The 25538-nt window shown below is 38.3% G+C and overlaps 1 protein-coding gene across 3 annotated transcripts; it reads right to left on the bottom strand.

The window, feature by feature from the left end:
* Window positions 1-389: 389 nt before the first annotated feature.
* On the bottom strand, window positions 390-25538 carry LOC137126019 (C-Jun-amino-terminal kinase-interacting protein 1-like). 3 transcript variants are annotated; one of them, XM_067502398.1, is made up of 12 exons: window positions 25313-25537; window positions 15815-15890; window positions 13381-13971; window positions 11508-12092; window positions 10024-10278; window positions 7903-7978; window positions 7645-7811; window positions 7432-7535; window positions 5860-5970; window positions 4540-4610; window positions 4298-4396; window positions 390-4100 (listed from the first exon to the last, which is right to left on the bottom strand). In XM_067502398.1, exons 1-12 carry the CDS (start codon window positions 25382-25384, stop codon window positions 4028-4030), a joined length of 2280 nt encoding a protein of 759 aa, XP_067358499.1. In that variant the 5' UTR covers window positions 25385-25537; the 3' UTR covers window positions 390-4027. The 3 variants fall into 3 exon arrangements, with proteins under 3 accessions (XP_067358499.1, XP_067358501.1, XP_067358502.1); XM_067502400.1 differs by lacking the exon at window positions 5860-5970 and having other exon boundaries at window positions 25313-25538; XM_067502401.1 differs by lacking the exon at window positions 10024-10278 and having other exon boundaries at window positions 25313-25538.

Below are 25538 nucleotides of genomic sequence, written 5' to 3'. Positions count from 1 at the left end.
CAGGATGAGTAAGATCACCCCGTGTTGGTGAGAATATCTAGAGTTGGATTCACCAGTGGAAAATGTGTAGTATCAGATGTATTCTTCCAATGTAAGATATTCTGAAAAGCTTTGCCCACATCGGCATCTGGAAAGCTCCTGCAAAGAAAGCACCGAAATTTTATCTATGCCCTTAATAAAACGTATTAAACATTTATATTTTAAATCTTAGCCGAGACTGTGTTTTATACTAACCTAATATTGTTTGTCACTGTACACTTTGGAGTTTTGCATCTGAAAATGCCGAATTAATTAATTTTAAACAAATAAAAAAGTGTTTCTGAAAATGCTGTGACAGTAAGTCTGAAAGTAGCAAGCAGTCCTTCTAAAGAACATATATGTTTTCCGGGCACATTTGTAAACATGATTTATTGACAAGAATTACAACCATCACTATAACCACCAGTCTGTGCTTCTTGTCATCATTTTACAACATCAATATCATGCGGCATTACACCCAGACGTTTGGTTATACCGACAGCATACAATAATAACTCCTATACAAACATACATACAGTCCAGACCGTAAGTATTTGGACATTTACACATTTTTCATCTTCAGGCTCGCTCAGGATATTCAGTTAGAAATTTTAAAAAGGATTTTACAGTAAATCAAAGTGCCAAACAGCTCAAATTTGAGCAGGTTTACGTCAGTATTAAAACACCTTTGTGACAGTATGTTTTAAAAGGACTGTGTCTCCCATACTGTTTACCCTCCAGTGATATACAGCTACTCAAATTATAGTGAATGTGCTGATGTGTGTAACTGTCTAAATACTTAGCATTTGGACTGTACATATAGTATCTATACATGATATATCTCTATTGATGAGTTAAGTACAGTAGATTCCCATAGTGTTTGAATCACAGAAGTGGAATACATAGAAAGGACACTTTCCGGTGGATCACAACAACTTACTGTGGTGCACTTAAGGTGGCTGACATGGAAATGAAATGTGGTAGATATTGTATGAGAAAAAATAAACAAACAATTACATAATAACTTAAAAGACCATTCCAATAATGCATGGTAGTTTTTTTTAACAAACTTGAAACTTCTAGTTTGCATCATTTATATTTTGACAAAGTAAGATTTCTGTTGAATTTATTTTATCTATTTTCATACTTTCATGAAATTACTCGAAGGCAAATGCTGTTTGAAAAGCAAGAAATGGGAGGGAAAAATGGTGAATTCTTTGTAAAGGATTCAGGTCCTACTACTGTGTCCTCATTTCATCACATCACCCCCATCCTACAGCAACTCCACTGGCTCCCGGTTAAATACAGAATAGAATTCAAAATCCTCCTGTATATCTTCAAGGCCATCCACAACCTCTCCCTTTCATATCTTTCTGACGTCCTCCATATAGCCACATCCTCCCGCTCTGTTAGATCCTCCTCTTCCACCTAATGCTGCTCACCTTAGCGCCGTGGAACTCTAAACTCTGGAACTCACTTCTACTAGACATTAGAAACAAAGAATCTCTTGCTTTCTTCAAACTCAGACTGAAAACATCCCTGTTCAAGATTGGCTACTCACCATAATCTGCGTTTGCATTGTCCTGTCATTGTCTTCTGTTTTATTTGTTTGTTGATTGTACAATGAACAGAGACTGAACAGTGTCCTTGAGCATTTTCAAAGGTGCTGTTAAATAAAATGTATAATTACTATTGTTATTAATAATTTTATTAATTACTGAACAGGGTGCCTGGTGACTTAATAGGTAGACTACTGGGATGGCCCCGATCAGCCTCCAAGGGGCAACTTTGTCTCGGTCCCGAGCCGGATAAAACAGGAGATATGCAGCAAGATGGGCAAAACTCATGTCAAACCAATGTGCAGAACACGTTCTGCTGTGGTGACCCCTGAAGGGCCAAGCCTAAAGCTGCTGGTATTGTTAATTACTTAGCATTTTGCCCTGATATAGATATAATAGATATAATGGGACAAAATGACTAATAGAATTAATAGTGAATCTAATCCTAATAATAAACAAAAATATCACAAAAATTTTGAATCATCTCAGATGGATGTCTTCTCATTGTAAAGTGCAATAATTTAGTGTCGATCGGTCCCAAACACCACTGGATAGAAATTTTCATGGCAGCCATCTTAGATGCACCAAGTCATATCATCTGAACATCTATTTCGATTCTGTGACTAAAGGATATTTAAAGTCAACAGGTAAAACGGAGGACAACCATGATCACTAAACCAAAGAAAAAAGGCACTATTTTTTTGAACACAAAACATTTCAGGCTTCATTTCCATTGACTTTATCTGCTCAGACATGTATGCATTTTTGTTGCCTGGTCAGAAAGTTCAAATCCTAAACATTAAAGCAGCATTAATGTTTTTTTTTTTTTTGGTTTTTTTTGGACAATTGGGGGCAGCAAGACAAGCTGAATACATAACTGCCACATTATTAAAGTGGTCGTGGCTAACATGTTAATAAAGTTTCTATGTGTTTTGGAGTCGCTTTTTCTCATAGCCTTTTAGCTTAAAAGGCTCTTGCTACTAGAAACAAGAGCGATGACAATGTAGTTTGCACGTTGGCATCAAATTGATTAGTTAAAACTACATAGAGCTGAAGAAAGCTGCAGTACTGGTTAATAAGTTTATGTGGGTTGATCACTACAAGTTACTCTGTGCAACACTGCACAATTGTCCCATTGTTGTAAAAAAATGTTGATTGGTGCAGCTTAGATTAACTGAAGTAATCTTCCTAAAGCCACAAGTAAGACTTAACTGTCTGTAAAAGTAACTCCTTCAAAGCCAACTTCAGTAAGTTCTTTTACAGTAACCATTATTGAGACACATTAATTTGACCCCAATTTAGGCCTAGTTTGATCAGGCACTGCAAAGGAAGCATGAGCTGATAGTGACGTGGATTAAGACACAAACGCATGGTGATCAGACAAATCTGCTCTGTTGCACACACATACATAAATTGCACAGTGTAATCTGGGCCTTGGAATTACACAGAGTTGAAAAAAACTTTGTCACTGCTCAACCACTGAAACCCTGCATAACCACATTCGGAAGAAAAGAAACATCAAGCAGCAAAAAGAGAAAGTGGGCACCTTTTCTAAGTGGATTGTCAAGTCTTGGGCAGGTTTATGAGATCCATAATGATACACACTTTAGAAAATATCAGTATGTCATCATCTGTGCAGGGAAACAAACAGTTCCATTTCTCTAGTAGTGTATGTCAAAGCATTGCCTTTGAAACTGCAGTGGGGAAGTGGTAAAAAGAAGGAGAATTTAAAGTCAGAACATTTATCTTGTTTGCATGAACCTGCAGCTTTGCTTACATGAGTCTGTAGTTTTGAGTGAGGTATCAACTAAGATATCTCAAAAGCTAATTTGATTTCCATGAAATTTGTTCCAGACACAATGTATAATAACTTCAGTGGCTTTTCATCGAGTTCGGTTTATGGCTAAGCACCTTATAATGTTTCCATTTGCACTGCTTCACAGTTAAAGTAGCCTGAAAACAGTGTCACAGAGCTGCTACTATAACATTTATATTCAATAAAGGTCATTTATTACCAGTTGATTACTTATTTCAGCATTGGTTGCAAGTTCACAACTTCATAATAAAAGTTCTCTCATTAAATTAACTCCAACTTTCTGAAAGCTCTGCATGTACATTTCCATCCAATATCTCCACAGATAAGTCCTTTTAGATTTAAAATAAAATATATCACCATCTGATATTTGTGTTTGGATAGCTCTGCTGTATGTTACATTTATTCTCACTGTATGGGACATCTCATGTGACCCTATCCATCCGTAGAGGTATTTATATTGTGACATGACCAAAGGAAGGAAAAGCTTGCTATATCACGGGATGCAGCTAAGAAAAGAAAATCCACCACACAAGTATTCTGATGAGGATATATCAGTGGTCCAGTTTGTGGTGTAAGACCATGCTTACATGCACATAGTGAGTATTCGGTACAGAGTGTGGATGGCGGAGACTTGTTATTCAATAAAGATATCTTCAGTAGGACAGGAGTAGCCTATGTGCTCCTTATAATACTGCTTGAAGGCCCTCCTGTGGGACACCAGAGAAGAGAATCAGAAAAAGAACTGACAAAGCAGATATAAAGAGAACAGATGACAGAAACATACACATGTTTAGTCATATCAGTAGATAACAAACAGAATATGTAGCAAAATGTACAGTTTGATGTTAAATTGTCTGCTACCGCGATATACATTAACCCCATTAACAAAAAAACAAGTTGTTACCCGACAGACTCAGCCAAAGGATGCAATGTTGTATCTGATACCATCACATGACAGGCAAAGCGCTGCTGGTCAGGATGTTTGGTGATGAAAGCAAAATACCTGCATAGCAATAATCAGCATTACTGAAAGGTTTACTGAAGCTGTAGTGGACAAAGCTCACATCGTGTGGAGTACAATGTAATATAGTTTAATAAATGTTTCAGGCAAATATTAGAATTGATTGTATCTGTGGAGCAACTCACTTGCTGTGTTTTGGATGACAGCCACAGAATGAGATGTTCTTCAACTGGAAAAAATGGAAACACTGGTCCCCCTGATGGAGAAAGAGGTGACAAATGTTTGACTGATTCAAATTTGTAGTATGTGGATGCACTCACCACAGCTTGTTTGCCACTGTTAAGCACCGAACACCCACAGTCATCTGATCACAACGGGTCTTAATATTAAGCAAATTCAATCTCAGACAAACAGCAACATAACTTTTCTCGCTATTCAACAAAATAGAAAGAAAAAAACATGTGGGCAATACTAAGTAACCCATTTGATTCAGTAGCTTGTAAATCCATCTTTAGCAGCAAAAAGTTGAAGTAACTTTAGCAATCTCTCACGTTGTTGAGGAGGGATTTTAGCCCATTCTTCCAATTTTCGCCTATTCTTGGACATTCTCTTATGCACAGCTCTCTTAAGGTCCCACCACAGCATTTCAGTTGGGTTTGGAGTTTGACTAGTCCATTCCAACACCTTGATTTGAATTTTTCAGCCATTCTCATGTAGATTTACTGGTCTGCTTTGGATCATTGTTCTGTTCCATGACCCAATTTGGAACAAGCTTTAGCTGTCGGACAGATGTCCTCACATTTGCCTCTAGAATCCTCCGGTATAGAGAGAGATCATGGTCGATTCAACGACTGCTGTGTTTGGTGTCCCCAAACATGGTGCTGGACATTAAAGCCAAACAAGTTCACTTTGGTGTTCAAATGCAGTTTTGTGAACCTCAGTTGTGCTTTCATGTTTTTTTTAGACAGAAGAGACTTTCAAACAAACTGTACTTGTTAAGTCTTCTTCTAATTGTGCTGTAATGGACTTTAACTTTTCGCACGCTCGTGCGTTAGCACACACCTCAATACCCCAGACCGGAAAACTGCTAAAACTTCTGCTTTTATAGACGTCTGCAGACCGGCTGATGGTCCGTTATTTAAGGGCTTGAATCTTACGGAAGCAGTAATTGGTTACTTAGTAGGTCCCACATATTTTTTTGATTGTTTGGCTTTTTTTTTTTTTTTGTTAAATAAATAATGGCACTGTGAAAAAAAGTTACGTGTTGTAAGACCAAACGTTCTAAGACCTGCTATGATAAGATGATTTTATTATGTTTTACACAACAAAAAAAAAATGAGGGGGGTACTAACTTTTGAAGATGTAACTACACCAAAGTCTGTTGTTTCTAACACCATAGTTGCCTGCTGCAGATTTTTGTATTAGTTCGATTTAAAAAAGGTGTGACACTCAAAGAAAGAGAGCAGGTCGGCATTAGAGATTGGCTGAGACATTAGTGCACGTACCCTGTGAGCAGACTGACACTGGTCCTGCACACTGATCTTCACACCCTTCACACTGACCTCCAGCACACACACTGAAGGAGGCTGACCTGCACTCCGCCTGTTACACACTACCTGTTAACACAAAGAATGAGTCAACAAACACACCAGGAGCTGGTGATGAGATTTCTGTCAGGTTATGTAGTTTTAGCTCAAGCTTCATGAAAGAACTGCGTTATAAGTGGTGATATAGACCACCTCCTTTAATACGTGACATTGCTGCCCTTATCAATCCGTTAAAACAACAGTTTTGTACCTTTTTGTGTCTTTATGTTAATGTTCCTCACTGTGATGGAGACATCATGCATGATTGGCCATAAATGCAAGATTATGGCCAATATGAAAAGTCAATATTTCAACATAACAGACAATAATACACAAAAGTTCAATTTGTTTAAGCCTGACAACACCTGTTATTACACAGACTGTAACAAACAAGACAGTGATTTAATATTTGAACCATTTACTTCAGGACACGTAATGCACCAGCATCAACAACATGAGCAGTTGTTTTCCATTGACTCTGTATTTTTAATTAAGATGTTAATAACTGATAATCTGAGCACAGTCCCAGCTCAATAGAATAATTAATGTGCACAACCATCTATTATTGACAGCCATCTTTCTGGACATATACTGTATAAAATCACCGGATCATGAATGGGATAATCAGGTCTTTTTAAGGGTTCACAAACTTTCAAGTACATTACATTGTAACATTACAACATTGTATGTTCAGATTTAGCAGAAACAAAGGACCTTTAGTTTGTTGGAATTGTGTTTATGTTGACCTGATGAATGTAGCCTGATGTCAGTTCACTCTCCCATTAGTTTTTTTTTTTTTATTTTCCAACCAAAGAGAAACAGATTTCTAATTGCTGTGCTTCGTTTCCCTGTTGTGAACCAATAAAGTCAGCTGCTATTTGGTACTTAACAGTGATACTTTTGGATTTTTGCCTGAAAACAAAGGACTGCTATTTCTACAAGTAAAGTCAGTTAAAGGAGGAAAGCAGCCAAACAGCCAAACTGTTTCAGTGCAATACAACCAAAACAATCACCAACAATCACCAAAGTGACTAAGAATGGTTTTAAAGTTGCAGTTTTAGGCGCCATATTAATATTATACTTATGTCATTCTTTATTGAAGTTTGATTTAAGAGATTAAGAAAAAAATATTCAGAATTTGCTATTGTTAGAGCTTACTTTGTTGCTATGTCATTTGATAACCGCCAGTTGACGGTTGTTTTTATTAACCACAAAACCACTGGTCACTATGGTGATAATTATTTGATGGTTCATATAGAGCTATGCTGGACAGTCAAAAACATCTTTCGGCTTGTCCCTTCATTGGTCGCCACAGTTTTTACACACATTTTTATCCAGGCGTGGGACCAGCGCCAAGGTGGCCTGTGATGGCTGGGCAGGGCCACGCCTGATAGAGTGGGATTTGATCCCGGGGGCTTCTGTATCCCATCTCTATCTATTGAGACACCAGGCCCACAGTATTGTGCTGTATAGGGTCTCATATTTATTTACCTTCTGCATTGCAGCACACAGCACGTCATTGCCTTTGTGAATGGGGACCTGAACCGAACCCAAGAATCGCACTAGGAACTGGTCAATCCAACCACCTTTCTGGACTGTAAAAAAAAAAAAAGGACAAAACATCACTTAAACAACACTTAAATTGTGCATGTGGTTGAAAACGATGATACTGTTAGCAAAATTCGACGTGTATTTGTAGTGTACCTTGGTTTATATCTTTGGCCACCTTAACAGCATAGAAGGCAGGGAAAATGCCAGTAGTCCCAGTCCTCATGTTGTAACCCTGACACCACAGGTCCTCAGACTGGTTCAGTATTAACACTGGGTCATCCGTCTCTAGATAAAGCTCATCAGCATGACGAGGGACAAACCTAGAATCGGGCATACAAGAAGACAGATTTCAGTCCAATGTGTTGATGTGCACATGTTATAGTTAGTTTGTGTTTGTTCATATGTGCTAACCTGTAGGCAGCTCTGTGGCTCTGTTGTCTCTCCACTCCATCCAGAACACAGGAGAACACGCCAAATGACCCAGCACCTGAATGATACAGCATAGATTTTACACTAACATTCAGGGCCTTAGAGTTTGTACTTTGTATTACAATTATGCTTTTATGAGAAGAAACTAAATCAACTGATCTAATTCATGTACTGAGAACTTGAATGTAATAATTAATACATAATAATATTCAAAATAAATAATCTTTAGACCTTAAAAAAGTGGTTTAGGAAAATTACATACATTGCATCTAGAAAAGTCTTCCCCCTAAAAACAATCAATGTAGATTTCAAGATACTATTAGAAAAAAGATAAAACCAACTATATTCTGACTGTTAAAGGACGAGTGAATTAAGAACATATGATAAATGGTTATTAAACAGTTTGTGCAAGCCTCACTTTCCTGAAAATTTCATGTGCACTTAACACTTTTCTCAAGATTTTAAGGACATTTTTAATGGAGTAGAGGTACATGCATGTAATAAACAATGTCACCAGTGACGCATCAACATAATTCACAGTCTAAACACATTCACTAGAAATATTTGATTCACCAGGGGTAAAAGTGTCAGAACAGTCAGAATGTAATGTAATACAATTAAAATTACAATAAAATGCAGAAACACATGTAAAATCAGATGTATACTCTGATTTTTTTAACCCTAGTGCGTGCTGGGATGGTTTACTCCTACTTCATTTCCCTTCAATTACATATTAAAGACACAACCAATCAAAAAATTTGGCAAGATAAATACTAGATATTCATATTTCAAACAATTCACCAAATTAGCCCAATTAGAATTAACAGTATTATTGTAGCCTGATATCAGCATGTTACTCTGATGTATTTGAACCATCATTGAAGAACAGTCAGCAGTATGAGAAAAAACAAAACAGGACCATTCTACAGTAGTATCCATAAGAATTTGGACAGTGATCACATTTACAGTAGATCGTTTCTATCACTTATAAATAGAAGTGAACCAGTTTCAGTGGGCATGTAGCAGTCACACATGCCTGCAGCATGGTCTTCCTCAGCCTAATGAGGACGTGTTCACGACTTTTCTGTCTTCATGCTACAGCTAACATTGATAGATTTCAAATGCACACTTGAAATATACCATAGATCTTTTATTCTAGTTAACCTGTAAATGAACTGAAAGAGTAACACCGTCATTATCCATTTACTTTTGAGTGCTTAAAGGCTGCATATGTATAAAAATGACAGTAATTCTTACATAGTTCATTAGGTTTTGTTGATAGAACCCTCAAAATTGGCAGGCTACACTTAAACCACATCTTGATTGATTCTTTTCAAATATATTGTGGCGGCATTTTTTATACATTTTTGGCACCTAACTGCTTCTGCATTCTTTCAGCTAGAAACACCATTCAAACTTCAAAACTTTCAGCTTATAAAGGACATTATTGCCTGTATACAGATTTTTAAATATCATTTATACTTTTTTCAGCAATCTTCTCTCATTTAAATAAAAATTTGAATCTTTCAGCTTTAACTAATGGGGCATACTTCAGCCTAGAAAAACCATTCACATTTCAGCAAATCACAAGATTTTCAGCTATCATCCTCGTATTCTGCTTCCTAATATCTTTTACAGTTTTAGAATAATCACAGTTTTAGTTTTATGCAGTTTTTGAATTTGTATTATTATTTTCAAATTATTTTATATTGTGGAATGTTGGCGCAGCAGGAGTGTATGACAACATGCACTCTCAGCTTCAACTTTTATCAACTTTTTAAGTCTGAAAGCCAGCAGGTTCAAAGCTACCAGTCCTATGGTAACAAACACAGTGATTAGCCTCAGAGCTGCATCCAAACACTTTACCTGACAGATTTTCTCCCACATGATAGACATTGGATGCACACACACACACACACACACACACAGGACACACAGTTTCAAAATAAATGTCTGTTTGATACTTTTTTCAAGTTCAGCTTTTTTTCTGCTTTGCTTGGAAAATCCTTCCAGCACTGATGTATTCACAGTGCATTTTCTTTTTCTAGTAATTTGTATTGTTATGTATTAATGTATTCTAATATTGTAGGGGAGTATACAAACCAGTGGCACTGTAATGGCTGCTGTTGTTGGCAAATAGATTGAGGAATTTCCTGCTTCTTGGAGCCCCGGCCCTTCCTCCATTAGACTCCTCTTCCTCCGAAGTTGTGGTTGATGTCACCTTGGTATGCTTGTAGATTCTCGCTACTACTTCACTCCTCCTCTTTACCTCCTCCTCCCGTCTCCTCTTCATATCCTCTTCCCTCCACTTTTTCATCTCCTCCTCCTTTCTTCTTTTTTCCTCTTCTTTTCTCCTCTCTTGGAGTAGTAAACAAGGAACACTTAAACTGATATTACCAAGAAAAGAAAAACATCAAATGCAAAGCTCGGTGCTTAAACATTATGTGTCGAGTGGTGTTCTACAAGGCTTAGTTCTTGGTCGTCTACAGTTTTCTCTTTAAATTTTCATTTAAGTTAGGATCATTTACACGTAAGTCTTTTGAACATTTGAAATACTTTCCTTTTTACTCTGATCTACTTTCAATGAACGTACCAGTTGTCAGTTGTGCAGCCCTTTTTGATTGAACTTTGTTATGCGCAAATGTTAGTACATGACATGTACTTTAGTGGGAAGTAGAGGTTAGTTTTCTATACTCTGCTCACAAAAAGTTAGGGATATTCAACTTTCGGGTACAATTTATGGAAAATGGAAAATGGTCAAGCTACAGTCATATTATATCAGTGTCTCAATAACTTGCCAATTGTTACTTATCATCCTGGTCTCATGATGTTAAAATGTGAACAGGATGATGGGAGAACTGTTTAAATTCAATTTGTCACTGAACTAGAAAATTTAGTGGTCGGTTCATGGATCAGACATAATCCAATCACCCTGTTAGAGAACAACATGTTGTGCAATTTTGTTATGTTATGCAGTACTGAGACACTGAACAGCTGGACATGTGCATTCAAAAATTTGGAGATCAAATTAAGTTCACCTGTAAAGTTTTAAGTGCATTTTAGTTGCATTGTAATATTTCACCCGAAAGTTAAAAGTCCAACTTTTTGTGAGTAGTGTATTTAGTTTTTCTATGTAAAGATACTCAGAGAAAAAATAATCATTTCAAAATTTTTGTATCTGAAATAGCACATCCAGTCCCAGATGTACAAACATTTTTTTCCAGCAATGGAAAATGTGCTGGTGGTTCCTTAATATTTACTGCAAATTTTTAATTCTTCTTTGTTATAATCAAATTTGATTGGTTACATTTTTATCATTTGTATGACATGAGATAAGCCACTGTACTAAAATGTGAGTCATCCACTGCGAAACTAGCGGAGATAGTGTTTACTGTGATTGTGATTCTATGGGAACAAAGGCTATATTTTACATGCATGTACACTAAGGCCTTGCAAGGGTTCATGCTATTGTTGCTGTGAACCAGTCTATCACATTCATTACTGATACATTCCCTGGTGTTCTTGCACCTTTGAGTACATTATAGGAACTAAACCAGGTGAACCAGGTGATGAATCTTTAGCATTACCTTGCTTTCTTGCTTGCTCTCTCCTCTTCCTCTCCTCCTCATACTCTGGGTCTTCCTCCTCATTGGCTGACTGATAAACTGTTTCCTCATCACTGTCATCATTGTGCTCATTGTATCCGTGCAAGCAGTCCTTAAGGCTCACCAGCTCCAACTCAGCGTGTTCATCGACCACCAAAGTGTATTTCACAGAATCATAATTTAACCCTGCTGTAGTTTCACTCTTTGGAAGAGTCCGAGCAGCCACACTATCTCCCTGAGTGACAGAGTTAGTGGTATCCGCCTCTGTGTTACTGCCACTTTTGCCTCCCCCTGTGTCTGCCTCTGACTTGGTACAGTCCATCTCTGTTTTTTCATGACCTGCAAGGCAGTGGGTTGGACCATTCTGAACGTTTATACAGGGAGTAGGCTCTCCCTCTCCCTCCTCTTCACTGATGTCAGGGTTGGTTCGATGAGATAGAGAGGGATGCAGTGGTCCTGGTGGAGGCCCCTCTGTGTCTGAGCTGAGAGACATTCTGTTTGAACCCCCCTCGCTGCTGGACCGGGAGAGAACAGGGGGGTTGTCCTGAGTCCTGTCATGGTTTTGACCTAAGAACATAATATATATGTATATATATATGTATATATATACATATATATGTATATATATATATATATATATATATATATATATATATATATATATATATATATATATATATATATATATATATACAGACAGACAGAGAGAGAGACCAATAAGAACCAAATTCCAGCAAACATCTGAGACGCTACATGGTCCTTTAATGTTCAGCACTACGCAGTCGGAATTTCAAGGTTTCAATGTCCCTTAAGATTTATGCACCAGATAATTTAAAAGCAATTGAGCATCATTTAATTTCAGTTATTGCTACAACCCTTACAGCAAAAAGTAAAATAGCAAAAACAGTAAAACAATTTTTAAATTAGCATTAATATTTAATGGACAATTACCCCAATTACCTAGTTCAAATGTTATATCATCAGAAATTAGAATTTAATTTTAATGAATTTATCAAGGCAGATGCAAACTTTTGCAATGTTTTACTTATTTTTGTAATTATTTTACCACAACCTCTCTTAAATAATTCAGTACTGTTTTACTGCATTTCAATAAAAGAGGATACAAACTCTTCTACCCAACTGTACTCTCACAAGTACGAGTGCAGCTACGGGTGCATAAGGGCAACAGTCAGTAGTGGTTAAAATCAGCAGCTGTTTTTGTCTCAGAAGAAGTCTCTATGGAAACTTTTGTCCTTAATACTGGATTATTATTTTTTAGTTACAAAAATATTTGGCCATATTTTTCACCTTTAAATGTTTGTCAAACAATCCTTAAATAGAATAAGTCATAGTTTTCACTATGCTACTACTATGGTACTATTTTTACTTTAAGTATATTTTAGAGCACAGTATATGTGTTTTCATATTTGTTTCTTACAACAAAAACACTTTTCTTGTTATGGCATGAGTCACATACTTATCTTATAACAACATGCCAACATGCAATTGTAATTTCAGAGGAAAGAACGAACAATTTGGTTGTAATTACAGGGCGAATGAAGACAGTAATTAACTGGTTCACTTCATTTAGTTCATTCTAATGAACTGATGGTCTTAGTGATCCTTTTTTTTTCTGTGTACACTTCAACAGTTTATAGTGTGTACAACTACAATTACTTTGTGTACATGCATCACTATTAGATTTTACTAGTCAATTACTTATTCTGTAGTAAAAATACAAATCCAAATACAAATGATGAGACATAGGGACTATTGAGATTAAATGGCTCAATCTTTTCGTTTCTTGCAGTTTTTATTTTACTGAAAGGGATTTATGATGTAGGTGGGTTTATACCTTTGTCTTGGGTCTTGTCCGGGTTTTTTGGTGCTACAGGCGTGCGGGGAACCACCATGGCCGTCAGATAAACTTCCTGGTTAGACAGCAAGTTAGGTTGTTTGAATCGCCCCCCTCCGTGACCCCCTTTAGCACCAACTTTTCCTTTTCTGTCAGCTCCCCGGCTTTTCAGTCCATTCACTTCTCTTGGCCTCTGAAGTCCATCCCTCTCTTTCTCCTTCAACCTGAAGTCCTCACACAGTCTCCCTCCTCGTTTATCTTCCTTCCCTGCTGTCACTCCATTTTTAGCTCTGATGTCTCCCAAGCTCCTTTCTCTCATTGCTGTAGCTCCTCTTCCAGCTCCTCGTCCTCCTCCTGCTCCTCCTCCGGCCTTCCGGTGACTTCTAGGTGTGCTAGAGGACTGTGGGTGTGTGGTCCCGGACACCTGTCTTTCCTGCAGTCGAGCTCGTGGATCTGCAGTGGTGGCAGCACCCTGAGTGTTGGCTCTGCTTTTGGCTCCATTAGCTGTAGGTGGTTTTGGGGCAGGGCGACGTGTGTTGTGTTGGACTTTGCCCTCTGCTTTTTGTTGGACATCCGGGGGTGTTAGATCCCCTTAAACACACACAAGCAAACAAAAGTATCAGGGTTAGTATTAGGCAACCAGAAGTCTGCAGTGGGATTACCACAGGGGCCTACAGTAAGCAGTTTATGGTGGATAAAATTACTCTAACAGTGGTAAAATCCACTTCGGGTTAATTTCATATATTTGAGGAATGTGTACTGTATGCTTCATGCACAGAGAGCATTTTATCATAGTGAAATAATCAGAAATAACAATAAATTAGCTGCAGCAACAAACATGGAAGTGGGTTTTGATTAGAAAATGCAAATGTTTTGCTAATAAATCCAGAGTCAGATTAAACCAGCAATTCTAATTGGGACAGAACCATCTGATCACAGTGTTACATCAGGAAAGACTGAGTTTCTTTCCACAAAATCTCTGACCGTTCTTAGCTATTATTATTAGCAAGTTTCAGCAGCATTTTGCTTTACAGGTTGGTATTAGCAGTGTAATGTTGGTCTAATGGCTTGGAAATAAACTAACGTACAGATAAAATCTTGTTAATAACAAGGTGAATGGGGCAATTGGGGCTCATCAGGTAGACGAGTCCTCCACCTATGCCAAGATTATTGGCTCAGTTCCTGGCTCCTCCTGTCACATGTCAAAGTGTTCTTGATGAAGGTCAGCATGGAGAAACTTAATTTCTATAAAAAAATTTCGCTGTTGCAACTGCTTTCATTCTTTGTGGACATCCATGATATAAGTCTCCTGTTACATCCCAAAGGTGAACTACTGGACTAAGATCGGGTGACTGTGGAGGCCATTTGAGCACAATTAACGACAGCAGTTTGAGATGATTGTAGCTTTTCACACATTGTCCTGCTGGAAAGAGCTATCATAAAATGGGTTCGCTGTGGCCATAAACGGCAATACTCAGGTAGACTGTGGAATTTAAATAATGCTCAGTTGGTACTGAGGGGGCCATCAGCATCATCACCACCTGCCTGTTGATATATGGCAAGATGGACTTGTATGTTCAGAGAGGCTCTTCTGCATACCTTGATTGTAACGAGTGGTTATTTAAGTTAATTGCTTTTCTATAAGCTTGAACCAGTCTGGCCATTCTGATCTGACCTCTGGCATAAACAAGGCATTTCACCCACAGAGCCACTGTTCACTGATGTTTTTTGTCTTTATGAAACCGTTCCTTGCACGCCCTGGAGGTGGCGGCCTAAAGGCATAAGGCTGGGATGGAAAAGTCAAATCCCAGGACATGCACTGGGCGTGTCAAGCTACCTGGGTGCCACCTGTGGCTACTTCACTTTAATTAATTTCTGATAAAGAAACATTTTAATTTGCTGAATGCGCATTAAATACTTTCTATTATGTATTATATTAACAAATATTTGTTTTACTGTTTTTACCAATTAAAAAAATGGGGATGCAGACTTTTGCACCCAGCTGTACATGAATGCTTGTTCAGACTCCTTAATCAGTTCATCCATGAGTCAAAGCGGATGTTGATGCGAGATGTAATGAAATTCCCTCCAGGTGTTCCAGAGAAATCCCATCAATGTAAGTGGGACAAATGAGAGGTCAAAGGGACATTGATTTTTGACCTTTCACCAAACTCTCAGGGCATTACTGAGAGGTGACAACAAGAATGGGAGAGACATCTAAACCAAATAACATTGCAAGGCAAGTTAAGAAGCAACATTAGTTCTCAAAAACTCAATCTGATACATCTGGAGCTGAGAGAGCTGAGAAGGTGAGAGAACAAATAATACAAACACATCAGCCCACTGAAACAGCAAAAAAATACAACAAGAGGCAGATGGATAGAACAGCTGTACAACATGTTCACCAGCATCATAAACTGTGGAGGGATCTAACCTGTGATGTGTGGGGAGGAAGAGCGGGAGTCCTTCCAGCTGTCCTTCTTGCCTAAAGAGTTGTTGTTGATGGAGTCCTGGACAGAGTTTATAGGACAGAGTGGCAGTGTAAGTGTACAAACCAACATCAGTGGGTTATCTCTCTCTGTCTCTCTCTCTCTGACACACCCACACACACACACACACACACACACACACAGGAGACCTTTTTTAATATAAAACAGCCTGAGACTGCAATGAACAGCGAATGCAGTCTTGTCGTCTTACCGTGTACTATAGCTCTGAGGATTAAAGACAGCAAAGCTGAGACACACAGAGGGGCAGGAATCTGCAGTTCACATATTCTCATCTAAGACGCACTCAGTTTTTAAACACACAGGCTCCACCAGAAGACCATGGTAGAGTTGAATCTGAAACAAATCTTTTAAGAACTTGAAATACCGAATTTTGAAATGTGTCTTGTGTGCGTGTGTGTTTGTGTGTATGAGAGGGATAATTCATGTATGCGTCTTCACATACCTGACCTTTCCAGTGACAAACACTGGGCCAGAAACCTCATGTTTTTAGTTGGTAATTTTAGTGAAATGTCTTTCTCTGTCTGATGACCAGAAGTCACACCAAATAAAACACTTGGTTCACCAATGTACAATGTACCATGGAAACACAGGAACTTCCCCTGGTGATGCTGTGCAGGGAACTATATATTTAATCAGAAATAGGCAAAATAAAAGGTTTTTCTGTTTGGAATCATTTTTGTTAAATAAATAATAGCACAGTGAAAAAACTTGCATGTTGTTATAATTAAATGATTTTTTTTTCAAAGGTTTTTACACACAAAAAGAAAAGATCAACATCTTCTGGCTTGTCCCTTTAGGGGCATTAGTTTTACGCCCTTCCTGCCGCAAACCTTCCATTTTTTATCCAGGGTCGGGACTGGCACCAGGGTGGCCCTCGGTGGCTGGGTGGGGCCACACCTGATGGGGTGAGATTCAAACCCACAGCCTTCTGCCTCCAAACCCAGTGCTCTGCCACCAGGCCCCCGTTTTACACACAAAAAGAGAAAGAAAAAAAACAGAATTAAGAGAGGGCGTACTAACTTTTGCAAATTACTGTAAGCCTATCATGTAGAGTAGGTGGAACTGAAACAATAAGACAACATCTCCAAACGTAACCTATAGACATTTGCTGATGCAGTGCAAAGAACACAACTCTGTCTTCACAGGGGGGCAGTATGGCTTGTTAAAAAGGGATAAAAAAAGCTATGATCTCCTGGATGAGAGATGCATGTGTATGAAACACAAACAAGCTAATTCATACTCAGGATGTAAACTCTGCACCACGACATCATGTCTGGTATGGCAGGTAAAACGATCCAGTCACAACAGAGTGTGTGAATTACACAGAGCTACAGATTCTGAAGAAAAGCTAAGACTGGGACCAGGACTGATAAGCTGATATAGACATCAAAGTCAGTTTTTGCAGTCTCTCCTGTGTGTGGACACAAGGGAATTAGCTTCAGGACCACGTGTCTTTTGGGAGACTTTGAAGAACGAGGGTTTACATTTAGTTCTGGGCCATAATTCTGCACGTTAAAAATGTCCCTCATCTGGGGACTGTACAATTTCTGAGGTCCACTCTCATTGCTGAATATTTCATTCATTTTATTGAATATCTTCATATAAAAATGTGACCTTGTTTTTTGAAGCCTCCAGACGCTCGACTCTTGACATTTGTTGGACATGACCTATGGTTTTTGTGTTCGTGCCCATTTTGTGAGGCAGGGTTTTTTCCTTTAAACTCCTCTTCTGCCTGTCTGACACAGACACTCACTGCTACACTGTTTCAGTTGCTCGTTTCCTTTCTGTCTTCTTACTAACACACACAGTGTTTCTGTTACTGAGAATCTGCTCAACTGTTCAGTGGAAAACACATCAAATTCTCTATATTATTTTGAAACAAATCTACACCATCTCCTCTATCCTCTGTGTCCCTTTCCTCCATCCGTCTCTCTATCCATCAGTTCTATCATCCAGCCATTTTATAAAATGCCACCTCACAGTGTAACTTTCCTTTTCTCTTCCAGGCTTTTCTCTTCATTGCATCCTTTATGGCCCGGTTCTTTTTGTCCTTCTCTATTCTCTTGCCTCCTGGCCTCCATACTACTTTTCTTTCTTTCAGATTGATGCAGCAGTGCTACTGATGCTTTAGCCACAATTCATTTCTAGTGTAAAGTAAACTCATTGTGAACACAAGGAAGGCGAAGAAACGTAACAAAATCAACCCTTGGAAGAGAACCAATACAGACAAGAGAGCTACAGACTAGAAATGTAACAGAAGAAACATATTAGAAAAAGGGACTTTAACAACGGCAGAGCTGGTGAACTAAAAGGCACACATACAATAACTAGGGGAGTAAAGTGAATCATCACTAAATGACCCAGAGAAGAAAACACATACACACACATACTGACACAAGAAGGACCCAAGAGCAGAGAAGCTGAATAATCATAACACGAACACCAGTAGATAAAATGGGTAATTAATGTGAACTGGATCTAGCAAAACAAGATGACCTAAGTAAGAAAACACATAAACCCAAGAACTAGAGAATAGAATAGAAATCTGGAATTAAACCAAATAGAATGCCAACACTAACCACTAACAAAATCCAAGGTTGAGACAAAATGGGAAAACAGAGAAACTCAAATACATACATACATTATCGAAGTGTGTGTGTACAGCAGCGGAAGATTTATTTATGTATTTCTGTTTGTTCTTTCGGCTTAACCCGGGAGTCCAGGGTTAACACAGGGGATCATTTTGTCCGACGCAATCCTCCACAACTTCTACTGGGTTTTGGACTGGAACTGCGTGGCTGGGGATGGGGATGAGCTGTTAGGGGTTCAGTGTCTTGAACCCCCGGTGTCTTACCCTACCATCTTAACAGTGTAAGTGGGCAGAGGCCAAAAGGTGAAGGTGAGCGGAGTCTGCTGTCAGGTCCATGACACTTCCAGCCACTTTGTAAAATGTAATCTTCAAACCCTTATAACCTTACTCCACTTTGACCACCTAGAGCAAAATTTCAACTGCAAACAGTTCTTTCAGTAATGCTTTTCAAGTCTTAGGCTCCAATTTCAACTGTAACAATTCACCTTTTAGTTTGTTTTAACAATGACTGGAACATCATCTCAGTGCAGGAATTCTTAACAGCTAACAGTTTGATGACAAATCCAAGCTATTCGCTTCCTTGCACACATAAATCTGACACTTGCCCTGACTAGATGCTTTCCATTAAAAATGAATCTACTGACTTTGGCAGAGACATAACAGCTCAATGTGGCTGCCTTGGATGCTGAATCAGCTTCCTCCCCCCTTTGCTCTGTTAACAGTGGTAAACAGTATGGAGGCAGCCGTCCACCCTGAGGTTACAGAGGGCTGCTTCCCTTATTATTAGATTGCTTGTTTTCACTGTGCATGGATCTCTATAAATATGTCAACAAGAACCTTATCAAACTGTACAAGTAAAGTGTGTCACATTCTCTTTTTCATTCTGTCCATATTTGCTTAGTGAGTTTCTACAGCAAAGTAAAGTCAGTGCACACTGTTCTCTCAGATTTCAAATCTCAGATTTCAACACCCGAATGCACCATTACTCAAATAGGTCTGAATATACACAGTTATATATGCATGAGACAATCAAAGCAGGATGTCCTCCAAATGTTCATCAATCAGCAACTTCACAGGAAATCACTGTCCAGGAAAACATAAGGAGGAAATCTTTAATAAAAAATATTGCAACTTTGGAACGTTTGGCTTGATTTGTATAACTCTAACAACCAGAACAAAGATTCGGGACTTGGTCCTTTATCACTTGCACTTAATCTCCATTAGGAAAGAATCATATAATGGACAGTATGAACTAGACGAATGGTTACAACAAGAAAGAGAAGGAAAACCTTCTACATTGTCAAGATGATTTTTACTGTGGACAGACCTCTTGCCTTGATAGATAAAACATGTAGGGGTGTGCTTTCCTAGTACCAATATGGCAATCACATTTATAAATCGCCGCAATGAACAACAACAGCCAAAGTCATCTAGAAGTTTACACCCATGATGCTTCAGTTTTTTTCAATTGTTAACACGCATTAAAACTGGAGTCACATTTTCAAATGTACGATGGCCCTGAGAGCTCAAAGCACTGCGATCTGAGAAAACACAAGTAAATAAAAAAATACAACTGTCATAGCAATGTTTCCAGTAGTTTCAATACAAGTGGCTGTTGTTGGATGTTTTTAATGTTTTGTTAAAGCATTTTGCATTTTGGCCTGTGTGTTCACTGGTTAGAAAATGTGACCTCAGAGTGGAAAGAAGTGCCTATAAGCAAATGAAAAAAGTGTAATAATCCTTCCAAACTGCAGTTTCAGCTGCTGTGTTTGCTCTTATAACCATCATTAGTGAAAGGCGACAACTTCTGAGTGAATTAGCTTTTTGTTTTAACTACATTTTTACAAGTCAACGACTATATCCAAAAAGACAGAAAGAAAGATATTGAAGTAAATAGCGGTATTTCTAATTCATTCTTGGCTAATGTACAGTCAATAAAGTGAAAATGTGTTTTTGTTATTTTGTAATAAAATACTGATGTATGAAAAGTCATGCACTGTGTGTTTTCTGACCCATTCACCAGCTCAACCATCTCCGGACAAACTAAGGCTTCGAAGCTCTGAATAATACATGACAGTCTATGGTTTTCTACATCTGCTAGATGAGGTGATCATACCTATGGATGCCAAGTGCACATGTTTAATGATGTTTTAACCTACTTTATCATTTGGCCACAAAGAGGTGTATGAAGCCATGCTGTCATAAATCTGAAGGGCTCCATAATAAGCAACCGTTTTTCCATAACCTGTCATCATATAGATGAGAAGGAGAGCACATCCAGTAATGTCATAGAAACCATTACAGTACATGAAGTGATTAAAATGGACTAAAAAAGGACTCAGTCAAAACTTTATTTACTGAATTCTCATTTGCTTGGACACACAAAATAAATCTATTAGTATCCCAATATGACATCGTGATTTTACTAGAGAGCACAAACCCTGCTGTGCTCTGACCCTGCACTTTTTCAAACAGCCTGTTGAAATACTGTGAAAAATAGATATTTCTAAGAATTTGTTTTTGATTCATTCCAGTAAGAAGGTCTTTCTGCATCCAACATCTTTGACATGCAGGACCTACAATGAGCAACTATACTGGATCATTTCAGTATGGCACAGGATCTGTACTATATTCATTCTTCAGAGGAAAAAAAATTACATTTTACCTAAATCAGATTTTCCTTTTTAACTTACTGCATCAGTTTTAAAGGTTTTTCCAAACTGTTTAAACACAGAAAAGCCAAGCACTGTAAATATTATGAAGATACAGAAAAACAAAAGTAAACCAAATGAAACCGAGTGGAAATATATAATACCAAAGAAAATAAGGAAAAATAGAAAACAGGAAATACATTTAGTCCATTTGCTAGTATCCATTAGGCCTCAGGTTCAACATCACACTGATTGTTTTCAGTCAACTTTGATACATACGTACAAATAGCAAAACCGAGGAGCATCTTTTATAGATGGATAAAGACTGATCACTGATAGAAGTTTGTCCACATATATACATTAGAGAGCCATAATTTAAATAATAATCAAGTGGGAACATCTATGTGCCTTTAGTTTGTAGTTAGTTTTGTGTGTTTAGCTTGTCCCCATTTTACCCAGCTTTATTTCCTGCCCTTGACTTTTATTTTGTTGTCCCTCCTGTGCCACTTCCTGTTCATAGTCTGGTTTGTTTACCTACCTGACTGATTAGTTTCACCTGCTCCCCTGTTCTTTCAAACCCAGATTTCCCCTCAGTCCTGTGCCAGTTCGTCTTTGTTCTTGCTTCCCTGTTGCTTTGTCACATGTCTTTTATTTTGATCCTCCTCTCGCTGTCTCCTTACTCGAAATCAATTTACACCATCCGTGACGGATGCAGAAGATGGGCTTAGATGGAGGCACATGATTTGCTGTTCTGACCACTGAAGGAACAGCCGAAAGGAAAAGGACAAATTTAAATGGATTTTTATCCACAGCTGATTATTATTGTCTTGACAGTGTGTCCTTTCTCAGACAGCAAGCCACATGTGCCAGAGTCAAGTGTGATTACATGCAACCATTCACTTCTGTTTCTCTCACACACGCACACACACACACGAATCCTGATAGGATAATGTGTGTTGCATGCTTAGCCATACCTTTTCATCCCAATAACATGTCTTATTGGATTTTCTAAAACATTACCTTCTTTTTAGGCTTAAATATATCCCTGTAAATTTCAATAGGCTAATATGGGCAAAGGTGTTAAAACAATTCATATAAATAATGGACATCAAACATGAAGGACAATTACTGAAACTGCTTGTGTCCTCATCCTATTGGATGTATGGCTAATCCAGCAATTGTGCACATTATCACACCAGCACTGATAAAACACACTTTATTAAAAATTTGAAGTTCGGTTACATTGATTATAGGATGTATAGGCCCTCGCTATGCGAAAACTATTTCAAATCTAGCCAATGTAACACACATGACAAAGTAAGAAACTATTAGAAGCAGCGTAACAGTGAACACATACTCCACTGAGACCAGGTCCTAGTTCTTTACTGTGCTGCTACAGTAGTCAGCAGGAATTTCCCACACATCTTATAAAGAACTAAAGTGAGGACACAGTAACCTATGTTTGGCTGACATCATCTCCTTGTAACCTGTGAGGAACATCTGAGCAGATTTTCTCCTCTCCTAAACCTGATGACATTTCCCATCTGGACTGTGACAAACACAGTTTGGCTGGATTATATATCCACCTGGCAACACAGTGTATGACACAGGAACAATGACACATCATGTTTTCTTATCATATTAGGCTCCTGTAACTAAAAGGCTAAAGTGCTTTTCCACAGGTTGTAGCGTCTTGTTACTGGTGACTCTAAATTGTCCATAGGTGTGAATGTGAGTGTGAACAGTTGTCTGTCTGTTTATCTCTCTCTGTGAGTGGCCCTCAGATAGACTTGACACCACCACTTTTACAATAACAACGGGGATAGGCTCCAGGTCCCCATGACCCTGAACAAGATAAATGGTTACAGATAATGGATGGATATTCTAGCCTTACAAAACAGCCTCAACTGTGCATTTGACTCAACACAACCTCTCATAAGGCATGGCTGTGTGAATTAGCAGGACAGGGTGGGCTGAACAAAGCAGATTATTGCTTGCTAAAAGAAGGTACTGTAGGATGAGTGAGTGAAATGATGTTAACATGATGTATTATGAACTGCTATCTGAACTGCAGATTTCTGAATGCTATTAAAATGTCATGTAAATGTATCAAATTCAACTCAGGAGTAACGTGGCCTCCATCCCTCCTGAACGCCAAATTTAAAAAGCTGACAGATGTGACAGATGCATCCCTGTGGAACAATGAGCCCTGGTATTATTGAAGCACAACCAGTGTTTTTAGTACATACATATATTATGTACAGACTCGTGAGTTTGAAGTTGGTCAAAAACTCTATCAGAAATCTTATGGTGGCTTCCAAGTCCATTTTTTCAAACACTGGAAAGTTGCAAAATTTGTGACAGTAAAACAGGGAGAGATGAGCTACATGCACAAATTGAAAAGAATGAAAAAGCATTTTTACCTTGTAGGGTTTAGTTCCAATAACCAGTTTTAAGTTGAGGTTCAGCTATGAAGTTGCTGCCTTTTTAGCTAACAATTTTCACAATTTCACTCTTTTTTTAAAAAGGAAAATAACAGTTTTAAAGTAGATTGCATTCAAACCCTTATGAACACTGTTTGACCAGATGTACTCATTCATTGTAGTATTATTTTGGCTATAGCTGTGTTAAAGGATTTAGATGTTGAAGGTAAACTTGTTAAACATGTTTACAGTTTTTCCACTTGTGTTTGCTTCCTAAAGCTCTAAAAGTGGAAGTGATGTGTGAACCAGTGTTCACAGTTCTTGATTTATGTACAGTATATTGAAAGCTAATATGAACCTTCTGCAGTCCTAGTTTTATATCTTCCAAGACATTTTTAGTATAAAACCTCCCTTTGTGAAATGGCTCAGCTGTGATCTGTACTGACACAGTAAACAGTATCCAATTTATTTCAAGGGGTCCACCAGGATTCTCCCTCCCAGACAACACTTCCTGAGGAGCCAGGGTTACGTTATTATTATTTATACTTGTTTATATATATATATATATATATATATATATATATATACATATATATATATATATATATATATATATATCTTTACTCACTGATATGCACTTCTTACTATTTTCGATCAAGTTGCAGTTAATTGCAGTCAAGTACAACAGCAACAAATTAGCCAATGACGCACTACACCGGTGGGAGGCAGGAATTTACAATAAGGTGCTTAATCTGCGGGGAAAAATAGATAATAGTATTGTGATGTAGTCTAGTATTGTTACAATAGTAATGCAGGTTACACATTTGGGGGGGCTGACCAAAGTGGAAAGTCATGTGTAACAAATGTGTGTGATATAACCATTACTTAATCTTTTTAAGGCAACTACTGTACTTTGCGTGGTTTTAATAAGTAAATCAGATTGTTGGTAAAGTAACTACAACTCACACATTCAAAGTTGTAGGAAATGTCACATTAGTTAGTCCAACTTAAATAAATGTGTTGTTTGAAAGACAGTACATTCAACTTGACATGATTTTGTTGGTGGAAAAAACAATTCGGAGTACTCCATGCTGAGTTACAAGTACACCTAAAGTAATTTTTAAAGTACTGAACACTGTTATTTAAGTTAATTATTAAACATTTGTAGGTAGAAATACAATTCCTATTCCATTCTCTTCTATTATTCAAGAATGTATTCAGTGAAATAGTAAAACAGCTCAGAGGCTCTTGTTTTAACAGAACAATTGGGGTCAATCTTCTTAGCAGCTGGGTGTCCTTGAGCAAGTCAACCCCCAGCTGCCTGGCTCCCATGGGTCAGCTGGGAAAACATCAAGTCAGCAGCATAATATAGATTGAATTATGAACACTGATACCCTAAATATAGGCATGTCCCATGACTGTCACAAATACACAGAACAGAAACCTTTCTGTACTCCAACACGACAGCTGAACCATTTCCAGAACTGACAATACACACACACACACCTAAAAGAATACACAAACACAGATACACGACTAGCCAATGCTGTCTCATTATAAAGACAGGATCCTCCCAGGCAACACAAACACACACACGCGCACACACACACACACACACACACACACAGTAACCCATTTATTCAGCTCGATGGCAGTGCTGCCACATTCTTAACACAGAATGATAAAACACACGCTCGTACACACTGTGACCCATTTCCTCTGCATTGTAAAAGCAGGGGATCCTCCCAGATGCCCTACCTGGGTGCCGGCTTGTGGCAGCTGTGGAAACAGAGCCAGGGTGGTTGGTCTCTTTGGTCGATATTTGTCCATGACAGCACAGGTTGATCCCCCTTTGACAGTTGACACCTTCCTCCCTCCCTCCTCCTCTTCCTCTTCCTCTTTTTCTCCCCTTTTATTAAGCCAGAGTAGGCGCTCCTCAGCTTGGACAAGGCCTCCCCCACCCTCCTCTACCTCCCCTTCTTCC

This window comes from Channa argus, chromosome 4, assembly GCF_033026475.1.
Source record: "Channa argus isolate prfri chromosome 4, Channa argus male v1.0, whole genome shotgun sequence".
NCBI classification, from domain to species: Eukaryota; Metazoa; Chordata; class Actinopteri; order Anabantiformes; family Channidae; genus Channa; species Channa argus.
The sequence above is the reverse complement of the archived record's forward strand: the minus strand, read 5'-3'. Positions and strand labels throughout refer to the sequence as shown.

What these genes read in the sequence shown, in the direction of transcription:
- LOC137126019 (XM_067502398.1), bottom strand. Translation starts at nt 25,384, where the DNA reads ATGGACAAATATCGACCAAAGAGACCAACCACCCTGGCTCTGTTTCCA. An exon ending in TGCCACAAGCCGGCACCCAG is followed by an intron (nt 15,891 to 25,312) that starts GTAGGGCATCTG and finishes AACTCTGTCCAG; the next exon opens with GACTCCATCAACAACAACTC. An exon ending in AGCCACAGAGCTGCCTACAG is followed by an intron (nt 7,812 to 7,902) that starts GTTAGCACATAT and finishes GCCCGATTCTAG; the next exon opens with GTTTGTCCCTCGTCATGCTG.